We start from the raw sequence: 21,254 nt of genomic DNA, 5'->3' as shown, positions 1-21,254 counted from the left end.
AGATGTGTCCACTTGAAAGATAGTGTCAAAATAAAATCCTATCAGGATACATTTTTGACAAAACATGCACTTGTCCACTATTAACCCTTTGAGAAGTGTCAATCATTTAGTGTTCATGATCAGCGGCACGATCACTTGAATCCTGTATGGCTCAATGCTTTACTACCGGAATGAGATGCAGGACCATGCATTTCTGTAAAGCTGCTTTAAAGGGCCCTTTATATATGCAACATCCACTTTTACAAGGTGTTTGGACATAAATGTGTATTGCAGTGTTTGAACACAACAACCCCACAATGAAAAAAATCCACCCTCTCCTTGTTTTATTCCCCATTGAACCAAAGCAATCTCATTAGACATGCCATTTTGATACTCTTGTTAATGTGATGTCACACTGATAAAGCTCTGCCCACGGCCACTGACTGACTGGTTAATTTTACCCAAAAGCTTTTCTAAATGTGTTTGTTAGCACATTGTAGCCAGTGGCGTGTTTACCCACCACGCAAACCACGCAATTGCTTGGGGCCCCACGGGCTTGGGGGGGCCCCCTACTGTCCACAAGCGGTTAACTTATTTAATGATTTTTTATTTAATGATTGCAGAGTTATAAAAAGTCTGCGTGGTAAGCATTCCGCTTTTTTCTTATTTTTTTTTAAGATCACACACTGAAGTTGCAGTACTGTATTAATTACATCATTTTAAATACATCCTATAAGGAATTTGCCAGCAAAGGATATATCTGAGATAGGCTTAAAAATATTTTTCTGTACAAAAGGGAGGCCTTTTGGAAAAAGTTTGGAAACCACTGCGGTAAAACCAAGACCTTTATGTTTTTGACAGATAATGATTCTTTATTCTTTTGAATAAGACAATGGGCACTATTTGTATTTTTAAACCAAGAATTTTTTTCTTAATGTTGGGGCATGGGGGGCCCCAGGTCCTTGGACTTTGCTTAGGGCCCCCAAAATGGTAAACACGCCACTGATTGTAGCGCTAATGCGACTAAATATACTATTGTCTCAGACTGTATTCACAGAATGTGGGGTATTTTGAGCTGAAACTATACACATTGTAGACCTATATTACATCTTGTAAAAATGCCTTTTAAAACTACACAGTATACTGTAAAATGCACTACAAATAAATGTAAATGGTCTTATTCTATCAATGTTGAAGACATCAAATTATATCTATGGCAATTCATTCTCTTTCACACACTGGAAGGGATATCATGTTTGGAAGGTTGTGATTCAATATCTAGATCATATTTATGAAATATCCATATTTGCATATCCATTTTTACTGTTACAATATACTTTTACAAGCAGTTGTCCTAAAATATGCTTTAAAGGTCCATCACTGTAACATAAATCTTTTGTACATTCAATGCAGATCTAAGCAATGGAGAGAAGCAAAGAATGGCATTATTTATTGTTCAATTTAATCCTTTAAGGTACACACTGTTTTTATTAAAATCACATTTATTTTCTTTAATTGTTATTTTAAATTCTCATGTATCTTTGTTTTTATTGTAATTTTATCATGTGTCTCTTAGTTTTACTTTTTCTATCTCTCTCTCTCTCATATATTGTTTTCTCATTTCTATGTAAAGCACTTTGAATGACCTCTGTGTATGAAATGTGCTATACAAATAAACTTGCCTTGCCTTGCCTACCTAACAAAAATAAAGAGAAAAGAAACTAAAATGTCACAAATCAATCCAAAAACTTATGAAAATCAACATGTTTTATTATTATTATTATTGACAAAACTATGGCTTTCCTTGTTTTTTTAAACTGTAGTAAAAACATGGTAGTTTTATTAAAGGTCTTTCTATGAAAACAAATCAATTAGCAATTAAGTTTATGTAAAATATGATGTATGTAAAACACCTAAATATATAAAGTGCTACACCTTAAAAATAAACAATGCTAAATAGCACTAAAAGTGGTTCACTGGCTCATAATCACAGGGGAACCATTTTAAAGCCACACTTCACCCATTTGCATTAAGCTTTGTATAGTTAGAACCCCAGTCATGTTTTTGATTGGTTGTGCATCATTTTCTCAGTTGCCGCTGAGACAGGAGAAATACAGATTTCAGTGTTGCACTTTCTTCTTTTAATGATGTGAAAAGCATCATTTTGCATCATTGAAAGCAGGAAGTCTAATATCTTTGTTGAGGGAGTGAGACTACAAACACCCCTTTTCTCGGTCAAATAGGCACCAAATTCGAAATGTATGTTACATTTCGACTACAAATATGACGCACTTTCAATAAAGATAATGTTTCTACGGGTGAAATGCTTTTTTAAGTGCCATATAGCATAGTATCTGTGTTGCACCTGCGTAGAACCCTATTGTGCTGTATAGAACCACATCAACCCTGTATTGTTCTTCATATGCAGTGGCGTAGCGTCTGGGCATGCAAAGTATGCACGTGCAAATGGTCTCGGGCCAATAGGGGGCCGGCCCTGGGCCCCCCCAGCTTTTAATAAAAAACTTTTTTCAATTTAATTTTTATTTGTGGCAGCAATAAATATATTTTTGTGTGCATATCATGTGTAGTGATTTCTTATTTCTCCGTAATGTCTAATTTCTCCGTCATTTCTTGTGTGCGTTTATTTTTTTTTTTGCACTCCGCGGCTGCCGTAGATTACTACGCCACAATTTATTACATGACACATCGCCGCGCCAAAAAAAAAGAAAACAGTGTGAGATGTTACTACAGCGGCTACCTACATGAACATTAAGGATGGACAAATATAAACATAAAAGTGGGGCCTCAAAGAGAAAAGAGAAGGCGGAGAAGTTAGTCACGAGTCTAAACCACCCAAAACATTTCGTTTTTCTTTATTTAAAGGTGCAGTGTGTAAATTTTAGCGACATCTAGTGGTGAGGTTGCAAATTGCAACCAACGGTGCAGTCCACTGTTCACCCCGCACTCCTGAAACGCACAGAGAAGCTACGGTAGCTGCCACCAGAAAAACATGTCATTGTCGGAGACAACTTAGTAAAAAAGTTTGTCCGTTAAGGGCTTCTGTAGAAACATGGCGGCACAAAATGGCGACTTCCACGTAAGGGGACCCTCTTGTATGTAGATAAAAACGTCTCATTCTAAGGTGATAAAAACATAATGGGTTCATTATAAAAAGGTCTTTATACACCCCTGATAATATAGTTTTGTATATTATTTTGCATTTCTGTCAAGACATCTTTCTAAAAGTTACTCACTGCACCTTTAAATATACCCTTTAAAGTAAAAAAGTAAAGTAAAAATATTTGACTACCTTATTAAAAGTATATGTTGTTAACAGACCTGCGCGTCACAGTTAACAGTGCCAACGGGCAAAGTCAGTGGAAAAGAAAATTGCTTCATAAGATATAGCTTTTTTTGTGATTAAGTATAATTAGTGAGCGCCCTTTCAATTTACACAATGCAATGTCGTCTCTTGTCAATCAGAAATAAAAAATCTGTTATACAGCAGCGTCATTGTTCAGTACTTCAGAGACTTCTACAGATCCGTCAAACCAAATATAACATGAAAAGAGAAAACATGAATAAAGATATCAAACTGTGACCCAACCGACCACAGTAGAGGTGATTTGATAAATATGCACGTACTTCTGTAAGATACACAGCTCTGAAATTGGTTGTCAGTTTTAAACACTGTCAATACATCATCTACTCGACACATACAGTATATACACCAGCCAAGCAGAAAGGATTTGCAGTTTCAGCATTTTTAACACTGTCCATTGTTATCAGTCTCAAGCATAAAGGAATAATGGTCTCTGCACCAGCTGTATCTTACTGTATTACACATGTGACTCTAGGCTTATACTTTTTATGACTCATTGGAATCAAAGTGTTTGGTGTAATCTTCCTTTAGTTTTAAAGTAAAAAATGATCAATATATAGCCTTTTAAAGCCACATTAAGATGCGTGTATTCTACTTTAAGCCTGAGATTATAATTTCTTATAATAAAAATTGTTGTAAATTCCTCGTCTGGAAGTTATTGAAACAATAGTATGATACAACTTAATATTTTTACTATTCAAGCAATAATAATTAATAATATTACAATAAACATTTAGCAAACGAGTAATAAAAACAATCGAATCTAATCAAAATGCTGACGATAATGCGCATGCGCAGAACCACGTGACCGATCATCAGACACAGGAGTGTGTAAACATTAGCACGTGCTTAGAGCTCAGCAGCAGTCAATAATAAACTGAACCTTGTACCCTCAGTTAGTTATTTAGTTGCTGTTTATGACAGATGCACGAGTCTGTGCTGTTGCAGAGTTCCAAATGTCTGCGTTAAAGTTTAGCGCGAATATTTCATGGCTCTTCACCGAGTTCCCGGAGATCACGCGCCGATTGCGCGCCGCCGCGTCTGCGGGCTTTCAGGCGGTTGAAGCGGCGTGGATCTACGACACAGACATCACGGAGCTAAAGAGAGTTAAAGATGAGACAGGACTCGAGTTTGTGCTTATAAACACACCACCAGGTGAGACACAACACACTCACAATGAATTAGCTACTGACAGATTAGCATTCATACTAAATTTACCAGAATTTAATTTGGTGTCTTGGGGATTAACAACAATGAAGAATATACCGTTACATAACTATAAAACAGCATAAACATAAAATACATCATAATTTAGAAAAACTGTAAGAAAAAGAGACATTAACTGATCATTATTGCAGGATGTGCGAAAGTTTACATTTTAGGAAAATAATAAAGTGTATGCATTACTGTATTGCATATAAAACAACAATGTGGAGTTTTTGTTAATAGTTAAATAGATAGATCCATAGATAGATGGATGTATAGAAAGATGGGTATATCCAGTGCTGTAGTGGTGAATGGAGAAGTGGGTATACTCTTAATTTATGCCCCCATTTTTTAAAGTAGAAGTGGGTATACCTCATGCCATCAAATAAAGAAGTGTGTATACTCCGTATACCTGCTGCGTATACCCTGCACTATCCTACTGGGTATATCCCAGAAGACTATGGGCCACATCTGCGCCAAAGTCTTCAGCTCCGGTGCGGGTATGGCCAGGAGTCGTCTGCTGTCTGGATATAAACAGACAGCAGGATGTATAGATAGACGGATATATAGACAGATAGGCATGCATATAGATAGACAGACGGATAGATGATAGATAAATTATTGCACTATAGTTAGATAGATGAATGGATGGATGAACAGATGGATAGACAGATAAATTATTGAACTGGATAGACAGTGAGAGAAATGGATAGATGATAGACAGATAGATAAATGATTGCATTAGATAAATAGATGGATAGACAGACAGATAGATGATAGACAGATAGATAAATCATTGCAATAGATAGTTGATTGCACTAGATAGACAGATTGATAGACAGCGAGAGAAATGGGTGGATTTATAGATGATAGACAGATAGATAAATGATTGCACTAAATAAATAGATAGGTAGACAGATAGACAGATAGATAGATAGATAGATAGATAGATAGAAAGGCAGATAGATAGATAGACAGATAGATAGGCAGATAGATAGATAGATAGATAGATAGATAGATAGATAGATAGATAGATAGATAGACAGACAGACAGACAGATAGATAGATAGATAGATAGATAGATAGATAGATAGATAGATAGATAGATAGATAGATAGATAGATAGATAAATCATTGCACTAGATAAATAGATGAATGGATGGACAGATGGATAGACAGATAAATGATTGCACTAAATAAATAGATAGGTAGACAGATAGACAGATAGATAGATAGATAGATAGATAGATAGATAGATAGATAGATAGATAGATAGATAGATAGACAGATAGAAAGGCAGATAGATAGATAGATAGATAGATAGATAGATAGATAGATAGATAGATAGATAGATAGGCAGATAGATAGATAGATAGATAGATAGATAGATAGATAGATAGGCAGATAGATAGACAGATAGATAGACAGATAGATAGACAGATAGATAGACAGATAGATAGATAGACAGATAGATAGATAGATAGATGGACAGATAGATGGACAGATAGATGGACAGATAGATGGACAGATAGATAGATAGATGGACAGATAGATAAATCATTGCACTAGATAAATAGATGAATGGATGGACAGATGGATAGACAGATAAATGATTGCACTAAATAAATAGATAGGTAGACAGATAGACAGATAGATAGATAGATAGATAGATAGATAGACAGATAGACAGATAGAAAGGCAGATAGATAGACAGATAGATAGATAGATAGATAGATAGATAGATAGATAGATAGATAGATAGATAGATAGATAGATAGATAGATAGATAGATAAATCATTGCACTAGATAAATAGATGAATGGATGGACAGATGGATAGACAGATAAATGATTGCACTAAATAAATAGATAGGTAGACAGATAGATAGACAGATAGATAGATAGATAGATAGACAGATAGACAGATAGAAAGGCAGATAGATAGACAGATAGATAGATAGATAGATAGATAGATAGATAGATAGATAGATAGATAGATAGATAGATAGATAGATAGATAGATAGATGGACAGATAGATGGACAGATAGATGGACAGATAGATAGATAGATGGACAGATAGATAAATCATTGCACTAGATAAATAGATGAATGGATGGACAGATGGATAGACAGATAAATGATTGCACTAGATAGACAGTGAGAGAAATGAGTGGATAGATAGATGACAGACAGATAGATAAATTATTGCACTAAATAAATAGATAAGTAGATGGATAGACAGACAGATAGATAGATGGACGGACGGATAGATAAATCATTGCAATAGATGGATAGATAGATGATAGATGGACAGATAGATAAATTATTGCACTAGATAAATAGATTAATGGATGGACAGATGGATAGACGGATGGATAGATAACTAAATTATTGCACTATATAGACAGTGAGATAAATGAGTAGATGGATAGATGATAGACAGATAGATAAATTATTGCACTAAATAAATAGATGGGTAGATGGATAGACAGACAGATAGATGGACGGACAGATAGATAAATCATTGCAATAGATGGATAGATAGACAACGAGAGAAATGGGTGGATGATAGACAGATAGATAAATTATTCCACTAAATAAATAGATGGGTAGATGGATAGACAGACAGACAGATAGACGGATGGACAGATAGACAGACGATACACAGATAGATAATTTACTGCACTAAATAGATGGATGGATGTCTGGACAGACACTGATTAGAGAATGCAGATGCAGGTGAGATGAGAGGATTTCAGTTGTCATGTGATAGTTAAAGGTCTCTGCGGGGAGTTTGTTATGGACTGAAATAGATGACCGCTCAGTTCATTGGTCATAGATGTAATGGTGCTTTATATTCAGCTAGAGAAATGTCTAATGGAAGAGGTGAGACCTTTCTCTGATCATGTGGGAAACAAGCACCACTTACATTCATCTCTGATGAAATTCTGCTCGGATGGACTACAGTCAAATAAAGCAACCAAGACAAATCATTTAATGTGCACACACAGGCCAAAAAAACTGAGACATGTATGTACAAGTACAAACTAAAGCATTATATACACTGAAATTAAATCTATTTTATACACTCTACAGCAGTAGTACAATAGTGTTAATGATATTGTTATGCTAATATGCCATTATAAACACAGCCTCAGTCCTATTACTTCTGTTCAAGATCCTTTTGCTGCTTTGCAAGCGCTGACATTTCCTCCAGGAAATGCAAATGTAGTTTCTTACCTGCTTTGTGATTTATTTCATCCTGCAGGAGATTTAAAGAATGGAGATTTGGGATTGGGTGCCGTTCCCGGGAGAGAGCAGGAATTCAGACGAGGTTTGGATCTGGCAGTAGAGTACGCTAAAGCCCTGGACTGCAGCAGGTAACACCGTGGACACATCCTAATGCATTTAATGCATAATATAAATATTACAGAGGCTTGATTTATATTCACCGCGCTCCATTACCATAAGTTTTCTGTATTATGTAAAGCGTAAAACATCACCTCCCACTCGCAGCTGATATAATGGGAAACAAAGCGCAAGGTTCACATCGCAATACAAAATGCAAGATGAAAGTCTAGACTTGAAGGTTCACGCTGTCGCTCGCTAAAATGGTTTCAAACGCACTGAAAGAAACTTTCCCCGCGGGTGTCTCGGTACAGCGGATGTCTGAATGTCTTATCTAACACATTCACAACCTCCGATGGGAAGCTCGGCATCTCAGTCAGATGCGATTTCGCAGGCCAGACTTAACCCAACAGATGTTTAACTGTATTTTACCTCTGCTGAGATAAACTTCTGCTAATGTTTCTCTTCAGGATCCACTTGATGGCCGGGAGAGTGCCTGCGGAGGTGGACCGCACCGCTGTTGCCATGGAGATGGAGGACACCTTTGTGCAGAACCTGAAACATGCGGCAGGTGTCCTCTCAAAGGTGATCACCCAACACTTACTGCACACTGTAATGTGACGTTTGGCAGAGGGACAAAGATATGTTTTTAGTTGTTTCAGCATAAAAGCTTAACCATTTTGTTTAGAGCTTGCTTTGGATTTTTTCAGATCCCAAACAAATGCAGATGTCCAATCTCTTTAGTTGTTTTAAGGGTTAGCACAGTCAAACTCGTAAACTGATGCAGATCTTTGCCTCTGAGAGACGACTAAAGGGGGGCACACACTGGGTGAGAAGACGCCTCCGGTGTGTGTACGTTCATAGAAAATAATGTGTTCAATCTTAAGATACATGGATGCAACGCGGTGCTTCTCACCCGGTGTGCGACCACCTTAAAGGAATATTCCATTTTCTTAAAAGAAAAATCCAGATAATTTACTCACCACAATGTCATCCAAAATGTTGATGTCTTTCTTTGTTCAGTCGAGATGAAATTATGTTTTTTGAGGAAAACATTGCAGGATTTTTCTCATTTGAATGGACTTTAATAGAGCCCAACATTTAATACTTAACTCAACACTTAACAGTTTTTTTCAACGGAGTTTCAAAGGACTCTAAACGATCCCAAACGAGGCAAAAGGGTCTTATCTAGCAAAACGATTGTCATTTTTGACAAGAAAAATTACAAATATACACTTTTAAAGCACAACTTTTCGTTTACGTCCGGTCCAGCGCGACCTAACGTAAATGCGTAGTGACGTAGGGAGGTCACGTGTTACATATATAAAACGCACATTTGCGGACCATTTTAAACAATAAACTGACACAAAGACATGAATTAGTATCAGTTGACATACAACAACGTAGGAACGGTCCTTGTTCTCAACACTTCTAAACACTGGGGCGGAGTTTCGCGTTCGTCCTCTGTGACCTCTTGACGTGATGACGTATTGCGTCGGGTCACGCTAGCGCATGACGACCAGATCTACATGACGAGAAGTTGTGCTTTAAAAGATATTTGTTATTTTTATTGTCAAAAATGAAAATCGTTTTGCTAGTTAAGACCCTTATGCCTCGTTTGGGATCGTTTATAGTCTTTTGAAACTTCGTTGAAAAAAAACTGTTAAGTGTTGAGTTAAGTATTAAATGTTGGGCTCTATTAAAGTCCATTAAAAATTAGAAAAATCCTGCAATGTTTTCCTCAAAAAACATAATTTCTTCTCGACTGAACAAAGAAAGACATCAACATTTTGGATGACATGGTGGTGAGTAAATTATCTGGATTTTTCTTTTAAGAAAATGGAATATTCCTTAAACAGTTTTTTATTCTGGAGGCTAAACCTATGCTGAATATGGTGACTAAAGCTGGAGGCTGGACTAAGACGTCATGTACTGACATTAAAGACAATGTAATACTTGATATTAGCTCATTAATATCTGCACTGCCACCAACTGGACAGGGTGGGAATTACACTTCCAAGTACCCTCTGTGATTTTAATCTGTCAAAATGATTCATGGTCATCAGATTTCCAATCCCTGCTATGTATTCAGTCTAAAACTGAAACCTCTGTTCCTGGAACCTGTGTGTTCACTTTTTTACTCCGTGTTGTCTGAGGTTTTAAAAAGGCCTAGCCTGGGTCAATAGTCCGGCCATGAGCACTGACCTCAGAGCTGTAATAACACTGTTTATGTAAAAGAATCAATATGTTGCATGACTCTTTAAACGAGCAATGTGAATTTTAGCAAAACCTACCCATTTTCTAGCTGTTAAACATAACAAAAAATAAATATTAAAGACCCCCTGTAGTCGATAAGGATCATAATAGCATATATAAAAGTTAAAAACACCTTGAATGTAACTACACCCTTGCCTATGTAGTATACGTGGATTTTAGAATATGCAAATTAGTTCCCGCCTCTACTCAATTGCGCAGCACGGACCATAGATATGAATATTTGAATTAGTCCCTTAGGGCTGTGAAAATTATCAAATTTGGCTGACGGTTAGTTGTCTAATAAATTGTGACGATTAATTGCCTGTTTTATTGCTTTGACATTTAATTCTCAAACATTTTTTGTTTGTTCATTAAATACTTTTTACACATATAGACAGAGCGCAGCGCGCCATAACCTGAAAACCACGCCCACCAGGGGGGGAAACATCCAACCGTCTCCATTGACTTTATATTGCGAGAGGCTGCCTCCTTGTCATTTGTCTTAAAATAATGCTTAAAAGCTGCTGTGTGACAATATGTACAGCTAACAAGCCCAGAAATATGTTTTTATAAGCTGTCGAGCCGTAAAACCCAGTCTTTAAGGAGAAAAAAGTGGATCGCCAACTACGTTTTCCCCTAGTGGGTGCAGTTCTACTAATATGAGTACTATGAAAAGTTGCCTGTTTCCACTTTTGTGTCTTTAAACGCTCGTTTTTTGAGGTCGACAGCTTGAAAAAAAATTAATTTCTGGGTTTTTTGGCTTGTTAGCTGTACACCTTGTCACACAGCAGATTTCAGGTATTATTCTGTTTTTAAGTTTAATCTGTAAATAAGTTTTTTTTAAGCTGTCGACCCCAAAAAACGAGCGTTCAAAGACACAAAAGTGGAAACAGGCAACTTTTCATAGTACTCATATTAGTAGAACTGCGCCCACTAGGGGTAAACGTAGTCGGCGATCCACTTTTTCTCCTTAAAAGGCTGGGTTTTACGGATCGAGAGCTTATAAAAACATATTTCTGAGTTGTTAGCTGTACATATTGTCACACAGCAGCTTTTAGGCATTATTCTGTTTTTTCTTATAAGACAGAAATGACAAGGAGGCGGCCTCTCGCAATACAAAGTCAATGGAGACGGTTGGATTGTTTTCCCCCTGGTGGGTGTGGTTTTCAGGTTATGACGCGCTGCGCTCTGTCTCTATTGTTGTGATTATTTAAACGATAATACTAACAGTCAGGACATTTTATCGTGGTTAATCGTGAAACCGGTAATCGTTTCATCCCTAGTAACACGTGACCTTTCGAGGTCATTACGCAATTACGTGAGGTCGCGCTGGCTCGTCACACAGCCGGAGGAAGAAGAGAAGTTGTGGTTTAAAAGTGCATATTTTTTATTTTTCTTGTCAAAAATGACAATCGTTTCGCTAGATAAGACCCTTATGCCTCGTTTGGGATCATTAAGAGTCCTTTGAAACTGCAATTTTAAACTGCATTAAAACTGTTAAGTGTTGGGGTCCATTAAAATTAGAAAAATCCTGGTATGTTTTCCTCAAAAAAACATAATTTCTTCTTGACTGAACAAACAAAGACATCATTTTGGATGACATGGTGGTGAGTAAATTACCTGGATTATTTTTAAGAAAATTGAGTAATCCTTTAATCATTGTGACAGCCCGATAGTCCTCGCCTCTACTCAATCATACAGCTTGGGCCATATATGCGAATTACTCTACGCATCCACTCTTTCGCACCACTTCAGACCATAGATATATATGTAAATAGATGCTACATTCTGCAGTTTCAGACACATAACTTCTAAGTCCAGTTTCACACAATGCATACGTGAACAGCGCATTTACAGCACTAATTTTGTTTTGCACTGATGTTGAGCATTCATACTGCACGTGTAAGCATCACAAAAGTAGAGCTGAAGCAGCTTGTTTTAGCGTCAAGTCTATTCGGCATCCATACATAATATCTATGACTCGAACTACTGATCCACTCATTCAACCTTGTTGATGTGATAGGTTTGTGACGTAGGAAACCAAAGTGTTTTAAAAACACTCAGCAATGGTGTTCAATGATGAATTTGTACATGGTTCGTCTTAAAGCATATTAAAACACCACATAGACATATAACCAATAAAAACTAGATTTTCACCACAGGGGGACTTTTAAGAAATCCTAAACAGTCTCTCGGGGTCTTGTCCAGTATAGACTCATGAATAATTGATTTGTTTTCACTGCACCAAAATCAACAAACCGCAGGGAAATGTAACAGATTTATTGTGATTCCTGTATAAATATTCGCCTCTCGATACTTTATATAGCCGGTATGGTTCTTCAGATGCTTTATTATATTAGATTGATTTATTTTAGCTGCTCCCTCACACACATTAAACACTCATGTTTTGCTCTTTAACAGCTGGATGTTTGTAATTTTCTGTTAAACAGCAACACTGTGTATTTTCAGATGCACCGCAGGTCTGTCAGATTTATCCAAAGCCCAATTCGGACTGGGTTTTTCTCTCAAACTTCCGTAAAAATTCCCTATTCGGATTGTAATTGTTTCTTATGTCTGTGAAAATTTATTTGGCTTGGCTCCTCCGTGATAAAACTCATGCATTCGATGAAGATAAATGGATGTGTTTATAATTGGAAACACCTGGAAATGCGCTGCATGTGTGGTTAATTATACGATCATTCACATGCCCCGGATACTTGATTATATGTACAGTATATGAAATATATATCATTGAATACATTTTTAATTGTAATTAGCACTTGTTGCTGGTAAAAGACATTTTCAACGATTTTGTGATTTATTCTCTTTATATATCAGCTCCCACTCGCCGTAGTGGAGCGAAGATGAAACTTTGATCACATTATTTCTCATCATTTCAGTTATGAAGATGCTGGCAAAGAAAAAGACTCCTCTCTGGTGCAGAATAAACGCAAAGCGCGTGACCATACAGTTTTCAGTGATCTAAAAGGAAGTGAAGAATGACTTTTGCATTCATCCCTTTTATAAAGTTGGACGGCGATTAGATTACCACACAACCTTGGTGTTTGTAAAAAAAAAAAGATAATTCGGCTGACTAAAATCACTGACTACCTTCTGTAAATGATGAAAATACCTTATGAGAAACAATTATCGTCCGAATAGGGCTTAAGAAACATTTTCCTTTCTCCGTAGGAAAAAATTCTTGGATTGATTGAGCCGATCAACACTCGGATAACAGATGCGCGATATTTCCTCGACTCACCACATCAAGGTAAATATTTCATTTTTGTCGTTCCAAAGATGTACGTTTGTTTTATTTACAAATAAACTTAACAGTTTTTCTTCTTATTGTAACTTTATGTAGCCGCTGGGATTCTACAGAAAGTGGGTCACCCCAACATCAAACTACAAATGGTACGTCTGCTACATTCACATGAAACCTTTCATTTATTAATGCATTATTTATGTTCGTTACACTGTCAGAAAAAATATTCCTAATTTTCACTTGCAGACATTCACTGACAACCACACTGAAACTTTAATGAGAAAAATGATTTGTGCTATTATTCATCTACCTGTTGTTTCATGCTACTGCTGATTTAAACCTGTGTTTGTACTCAATAGATGACGTGAAGTTATTTTAAATGATCTCCACAGTAATTATAAAACAGTCATGTCGTGCTTTCTGATTTCTTAAATAAATGATGTTTGGGGACAAACTGCAGGGACACTGAAAGCTTCTCACAGATGTGACTGCTTTAGAAATGTTGTCTGGTCATGTCCGTCTGAAGATAAAGCCACAGTTATTATCACACGATCAAGTGCAATGTGAAAGAAAAGCAGATGTGTTATGTTACATTATAAAAATCTTTTCTGCTCTTTTTTTTCTAGGACATCTATCATTGGCAGATCATGGATGGCAACTTAACACAAAATATACGGAAATACTTACCAATGACAGGCAAGTCAACTATAACCCAGTTAACTTACTTAAAATGCAATTACTTGCTCCGTCTATGAAATACTTTTCGATTTCAGATGATGTCATGAGGCACTCTTACTGTGGGTTCACACCAGCCGCATTTGAGGTGTCAAATTTCCGTCTACCGCTTCTAGTTTGCCATTTGAACATTTTGAGTTTACTCACTTCATTCGCGCGTGAAATTCTAGTCATGGGAGGGGCTTCTGCGACTTCCCTCGCTTTCTGTAATCATGTCACTACTAGAGCAAGCTCCTGACTGGTTAACGGCAACGCTCAATTCGCGCGAATGAGGCGGAATTGCTTCTGCCACGCTAAATGCCTCATTCGCGCCGCGTCAACGCGTCTTCACATTGACTTAACATTGAAATCACTTGCGCTTGACGCCTCTACCGCGGCTGGTCTGAACGCAGAATTACATCTCCTCCAATCACCTGTCATATAAAGCAGTGCTTCTCAAACTGGAGATTGTGCAAAGTTTTAATTTATGCATTAATTTAGCTTAAATTCTGTGTAATTAAATCTCAGAAAAATAAGGATACTAACCAACAGCACTACATTGTATCATTTAAAATGTTTTGTTTAATTCAAATTTTAAGTATTAGAAGGTTTTATGTCATACATTGTCTTTGGAGTGGGCACAAAGGAATGCGCGCTGAAAGAGTTTAAGAGACACATATAATATGGTATAGCACATCCTGTATCAACAAAACATTCATGAAGTAAAACTGCTAAAAGTATTCCCTCTGCTGGAAAAAAATAGTCCCTGAGCAACAAAATGATTCAAATATGTTCACATTGCTAATGCTGCGTTTACACCAACCGCGTTTCAGGCGTCAAAATCGTGCCTACCGCGCCTAGTTTGCCGCTTGAACAGTTTGAATGCATTCGTGCGTGTAGAGCAAAGTAGACGCGCGAAAAAAGCAAGCATTTGATGCGCGTCAGAGGCAAAATCCGCTTCTTGTGGGAGGGGCAAAAGTGAAATGTGTATTTACAACTTACCAGGTTGCCCAATGTCCTCACTGACAATCTTCCAAGCGAGGTCCTTTTTATTCCTGTCTCTATAGAAATAAGAACTTGTGTCGTATAGCCCCGAGTGACTGCTTGCGGACAATATCAAGCGTTCCTTCAGGTTAAATGAGTGACTCTCCGGTGGGCGGGGCTGCCACCACAGCAGCAAGCAGGCTCCTGATTGGTTAACACGGACCCAAATTCCTCCAAAGTTAAAATTTTTCAACTCGGGCGTCAGCCGCATATTCGCATCAAACGCAAAATGCACAAAAAGCACTGAATGAGGCGGAATCGCGTCTTCCGCGCCAAACGCCTCATTTGTGCCGCGAGACCTCCAAACGCATTTTCACATTGACTTAACATTGAAATCACTTGCGCTTCACGCCTCTACCACGGCTGGTTTAAACGCAGCATAAAAATATATGTTTTATCATAAATAAACCCCAGCTATAGGCCAATCAGAATCAAGGACTGAAATGTAACATTTTATAATAAGCATTCAGTAATATTTCCTCCTATTGTGAAATGTTTTTGCTGTGATCATGATAATTATTTTATCTCTTTCCCTGCCCGCATTTTTTTATGCTTTTCACAAAAGTTTAATGCTTTCCAGAACATTTTGTTCTTTAAATATATAAACATACAAATACATCAAATGAAAGAACAGACCCTCTGCTTTTGAACAAACAAAAACAAACACGTCTCATCCTACCTTCATTTGTTCTCTTTTATCACCTCTCAAATAAATATGGGTAGGTTTCTTAAAATATACCAAATTTAGCATTTTTGTGAAGGACTTTTGTTAGAGATCAGATTCAGAACAATAATCAAAACATACACAGAATATGTTCTGTTTTTGGATCTGTGGATATGTCAGTGTTTTATAAGTTGGGTAAGAGCACCACCTAGTGGATAATTGCAGAAATATAGATTGCCATAAAAACTTGTCAATGGTGGGAAAAGAGTTAACCTATAGTAGATTTTACAAACATTTTCAGTGTAAGTGTGTTTTGACATCATGGCAGGTCACATCCAGATCGCTCAAGTCCCTGATCGTCATGAACCAGACAGCGATGGAGAGCTGAATTTCTCGTATCTCTTTAAACTGCTGGAGGAACTGAACTATCAGGGTTATATCGGATGTGAATACAAACCCCAGCGTGAGTACTGACATATAATACAACAGCTTAAATAACAAAATGTTTTTTTTAATGTGCAAAACTGGTTCTCCAGGCTCCACAGAGGCGGGTCTGGACTGGGTCAGAAGATACTGGACCAGCCACAAGGATCTGTGAACTTGCAGTCGGAGCGTTTGTGTTTCCTAATTGACACCTTGTATAAAAATGACAAGATCTTCATTTACTCAAGACATAAAAGTGAATAGCAAATTTCCACTTTTGACACTTCACTGATGTCAGTTTTGCATGACCAAACATAAAGCACTGGACATGAAATCACATTTTAACTTAAGATTTACTGTTACAAATCTGTCTGTATATACAGCATGTACATATTCAATGAATTACTTTCAGCTGAACGTTTCACATCATGAGTCCAGTGTGCGTACAGAAAACAATAAAATACATCTATTCATTCACTTCTGCAGTTTTTGACTTACAGGAGCTAAAAACAGCCCAATACATTTGCTTTCCTTCATGCATCATGCACGTGACCGATGTGGTGATGTAGTGCACTAACGCGCATTAACATCAACAAGAAATACAAATAAAGGCACTTCTAGGCAGTACAGATAATAACGTAGCATAATGCAGCCGGTTTATCTGAACGAGATCTACAGTAACATCAGCAACTGATGAAATGAGAGATGAAATACAACAGAAAAACACACAGGTAGATGCACATAAGGAGAAAGTGTGGTTTTGGCAAAGCACTTTCATACACCCACCGGATAATCGCCCTCTCCAATCAACAGAGCAGACCATTTAGTTGCTTTTCTGTGCAAATGTGGGCGATTTAATTGCTTAAACAGCAGCACCCCGGCCGACGCACATTTAACACGCAAGATGCATTCGGTCTCAGTCTGTGACATGAAGGCGGCTCGCGGCCCAATCCGAGCGCATCTCCACTTTAGTTAAGCGCTGTTATTTAGCCTGCAGGTGATTGACGGAGATCTGAAGGACATACAGGAGGTTCACAGTAGACCCGTCCAGAGGTTGTAACATGCCGTATTGATGACGGACTCCAGATGATGGTACATGGAGACCAGCTGTGGTGGAGGACTGCTGCTCGACTGACTCGGAGCTGGTAACGGCTCTCGGAAAACCACCTTTAAACTCTTAAGAGTCATAGAAAAGAGGGATTAAATAATGAACTGTGCGCTGGCAAAATATGACTTTCTTACTTAGTATTTTTGACTTTTAGTAAAATTATCTAAAAAAATTAAAGGGATAGTTCCAGAGATGGACACTAAAGTATTATTACTTTCTAAGTAAATTTTCATGTATTTGTATTTTATCAGTGTTTTTCTTTGGATAACACACATTCCAAAGCATATTATCATAATTTTTACTCATTTCATAATTTCAAGTTTTTGGTTAATATTTAATATTTACTCAAAGTAAATTCTGTCATCATTTTCTCACTCTCGTGTTGTAACAAACCTGTATAAATGTATTTGTTTTGATGAACACGAAGATATTCACGTCCATAGTAGGAAACTAAATAAATGTAAATAAAGGAGAAAGAAAGAAAAGAAAGAGTACTATGGAAGTGAATGGGGCTCAAAAATTATTTGATTACAAACATTCCTCAAAAAATGTTCCTTCATGTTCATCAAAACAAAGAAATGTATACAGGTTTGAAACAACATAAGAATGAGTAAATAATGAGGGTGAACTATTCCTTTACATTAAAGGTGCAGTGTGTAATTTTTAGAAGGATAACTATATAGAAAACTATATTATCAGGGGTGTATAAAGACCTTTCATAATGAACTGTTATGTCTTTATTAACTTAGAATGAGACATTTTTATCTACATACACATATGGAAGTCGCCATTTTATGCCACCATGTTTCTACAGGAGCCCTTAATGAACAATCTTTTTTATTTGGTTGTCTCCAACAATGACGTGTTTGTCCTGTGTCGGGTACCGTAGCTTCTCGATGCGTTTCAAAAGCAAGGGGTGAGCTGTGTGAACTGAGCTGTTGGTTGCAATATGCAACCTCACCACTAGATGCCGCTAAAATTTACACACTGCACCTTTAAGATGCAAAATAAACTAGGAAAATAAGTCTAGTTTTTAATACAAAAATATCAAATTTAGGTAAATTGGTGTTTGAAAACAAGCAAAATGAAATATGCCAAAGTGGTAAGAAAATATTTATTAAGGTAAAAGTTAAGATTTTTTTCTTATCCCATTGGCAGATATTTGTGCATGTTTTAATCACAAATTGACTTACATTGTATATTTTTGTCTAAAAACTAGACTTGTTTTCATTTTGCTCATTAACAAAATACATCTTTATTGAAGAATGTTTTGATATTTGTACAAAAAATAAGACAGAAGAAAGTCATTTTTTTGCAGTGTGACATCAGACAACACAAATACCTAATGGTTTGAGTAAATCAGACAAGCCCACCAAATCTAACTTGTTATTGGTTAAAAGTGCTCTTGCCTGTTAAAGTTCGCACAAAGTTATTTCAGAGAATTGTTTGTTTTGATATTTGGCCGAAATAAATTGAGAACACATTTAATATTGGACTTATTCAATAAGTATTCTGAGCTGAATTGAAGTATCCAATGGTTGGGTAAAAATATGGATAACCATTAGTTAAAACAACCTTATTGTAAAGTGCTACCGGAAAATGTATAAATATTCATTAAACTATTTGATTTTATCAAGCAATATAGGAGCTAAATTAATATTCCAGCACTTCACTTTTACTCAAATAATTTTCACTTATCAGTAAAATGCTTACACATATTATTAGCTATTACAGTTATTTATGGGAGTGCCAACTGTAATTCATTCTCATCAAACGCAAATAACTTTTCAAAGTTTGTGCCGTGTGTTTGTGGGCTGTAAGTGTGAAGTATTTAAGAAGAACTCACAGTTTTTCCTGCCTGGGCATCGAGGAACACCAGTACGAAGCAGTCGGTGAACTTCTGGTTCAGAACAGCCTGAGAAAAACAGCAAACAGTAAAATGTTTATATAATAGCACTTAGACTGTAGAAAGTGAAAGTTGGACCTACACTGTCAAAACTCCTTGTTGCACTTGAGTTTTTTAAGTTTAATCAACTTGAATTTACAATCTTGACCAGTGTCGAGTAATAACTTCAACTTTATTTTTATAATTTATTTCAACTGCTCATTAGTCAAGTCAAGTTGTTATGAATTGTAAATTCAAGTAGATAAAACTTAAAAATTAAAGTCATTTTATTAGAGTGTACTTAAATTGGTTTTTTTCTTAAAGGTGACATAGAATGATTGAACAGGCTATTTATCCTTGTTCTGTGATGTGACATGTAGACATTTTTTTTGGGGGGGGGGTCTGTAATGTCTTAGAAGCTTCCTAAAAACCTCTCTCAGATAGCTCTTTTAGGGTGGGGGATTTTAAACAAGTGGTTTTGGACCTATTTGGCTCCCCCTACTGGCTTAACTTGCAATCTCATTACTGATTGGCTGACTTTGCTGCCACTCTAAAAATGTAGCCAATTATTTAAAAGTGGAGGGGCAGTGAGATGCCTGTGATGTCATAAGCATCAGTTTTTCAGATTGGGCTGTTTTCAGGGTGACATTTCTAAAAGAGGAATTTCTATGAGACTGAGATGTTTAGCATGTCTAGCACTTTTTGTATGTTTGTGAATGCGGGTAGACTACCATTATTCAACAAAGATAAGGTAAAAATGGTTTTTCATTCTCTGTCCCCTTTAAATGTTAGAAATTAAAGTCATTTTTTATGTGAAAAATGTAAGATTCAGTTTTATGTTTTTCCCCAAACATTTTTGTCATTTCAGCTAAAGTACTAAAGTGTGATTGATCACACTGTACACGACATTCAGACACGACTGTCAGAGTTCGCCCCCTAGTGGTAGTCGTCATGAAATTTCTGTTTAATTGTAAATCTGTGCCAACAGGAGAGAGAAGCTCATTCCTGCGCAAGATCCTTCAATCTACAAATATTCACTATAGTGTTATAAACAATTTCAGCTGTGCATATATGACAAAGACCGACAATATTTTTGGAGAGAACATATGGAGACAAGGCAAAAAATAATAATAACGTGTAAATATTCAAATAATAATTTATTACTTGTAAGTAATATAATGGTAGTCTACCCGCATTCACAAACATACAAAAAATGCTGGACATGCTGAACATCTCAGTCTCATAGAAATTCCTCTTTTAGAAATGTCAGCCAGAAAACGGCCCAATCTGAAAAACTGATGCTTATGACATCACAGGCATCTAACTGCCCCTCCACTTTAAAATAATTGGCTACATTTTTTGAGTGGCAGCAAAGTCAGCCAATCAGTAATGAGATTGCAAGTTAAGCCAGTAGGGGGAGCCAAATAGGTGTAAAACCACAGTCCTCCACCATAATAGAGCTATCTGAGAGAGGTTTTTAGGAAGCTTCTAAGGCATTACAGACCCAAATAAAAAAAATGTTTGTCTACATGTCACATCACAGAACAAGGATAAATACTCTGTTCAATCATTATATGTCACCTTTAAGGATTCAAGTGTTACTGATAAAGTTAAACAAAATGGGATTAATAATTTGCACCTCTCAACACAGTTTTGATTGGATTTGATTGGAATGAAAGACTTCCTGTTTATCGTCCGCCGTTTGTAGTGTACAGTGGGAAAAAGTATGGGTTTGATTTAAAATGGGTTTGTTTAACCAAACTGTAAGTAAAAGCAATAATTAGAAGCGATGCTTGACTTAGCATACATGACTGAATACAGTATAGCCACAAGCAATAATTACAGGGTTTAGTGAACCGATGTAATAATAACATGACTATATAAATCTAAAGAGCAAGGAAACATGTTTACAGACCTACTGTAGTTTAGTTACGAGGAGATTTAACCAGTTTTATTTGTTTCATATTAACAATAAAGCAT

The 21,254-nt window shown here is 36.6% G+C and overlaps 2 protein-coding genes across 10 annotated transcripts in view; one reads left to right on the top strand and one right to left on the bottom strand.

Annotated features, from left to right (window-relative positions):
* The first annotated feature begins 4,167 nt into the window (after positions 1–4,167).
* Positions 4,168–16,758, top strand: hyi (hydroxypyruvate isomerase). The gene is made up of 8 exons (XM_065293859.2): positions 4,168–4,516; positions 7,836–7,947; positions 8,386–8,500; positions 13,364–13,442; positions 13,536–13,585; positions 14,063–14,132; positions 16,187–16,321; positions 16,395–16,758. The coding sequence occupies exons 1-8, from the start codon at positions 4,279–4,281 to the stop codon at positions 16,454–16,456; spliced, it is 861 nt and encodes a 286-aa protein (XP_065149931.1). The 5' UTR covers positions 4,168–4,278; the 3' UTR covers positions 16,457–16,758.
* The window catches only part of szt2 (SZT2 subunit of KICSTOR complex), a 101,260-nt gene continuing 96,621 nt past the window's right edge, over positions 16,616–21,254 (bottom strand). For all 9 annotated transcript variants that reach the window (XM_065293850.2, XM_065293856.2, XM_065293851.2 and 6 more), the window contains 2 exons: positions 19,236–19,304; positions 16,616–17,457 (listed from right to left, as the gene is read on the bottom strand). In XM_065293850.2, coding sequence (XP_065149922.1) covers positions 17,314–17,457; positions 19,236–19,304 — 213 coding nt within the window. In that variant the 3' untranslated portion in view covers positions 16,616–17,313. The remainder of the gene's footprint in view (positions 17,458–19,235; positions 19,305–21,254) is intronic.

This window comes from Paramisgurnus dabryanus, chromosome 7 (assembly GCF_030506205.2).
Source record: "Paramisgurnus dabryanus chromosome 7, PD_genome_1.1, whole genome shotgun sequence".
In the NCBI taxonomy this organism is placed as follows: Eukaryota; Metazoa; Chordata; class Actinopteri; order Cypriniformes; family Cobitidae; genus Paramisgurnus; species Paramisgurnus dabryanus.
The sequence above is the reverse complement of the archived record's forward strand: the minus strand, read 5'-3'. Positions and strand labels throughout refer to the sequence as shown.

Bases quoted from the DNA above. Each gene is read 5' to 3' on its own strand.
- hyi (XM_065293859.2), top strand. From the start codon at position 4,279: ATGACAGATGCACGAGTCTGTGCTGTTGCAGAGTTCCAAATGTCTGCG. The intron at 4,517-7,835 runs GTGAGACACAAC...TTCATCCTGCAG, and splicing joins GCTTATAAACACACCACCAG to GAGATTTAAAGAATGGAGAT. The intron at 7,948-8,385 runs GTAACACCGTGG...GTTTCTCTTCAG, and splicing joins AAAGCCCTGGACTGCAGCAG to GATCCACTTGATGGCCGGGA.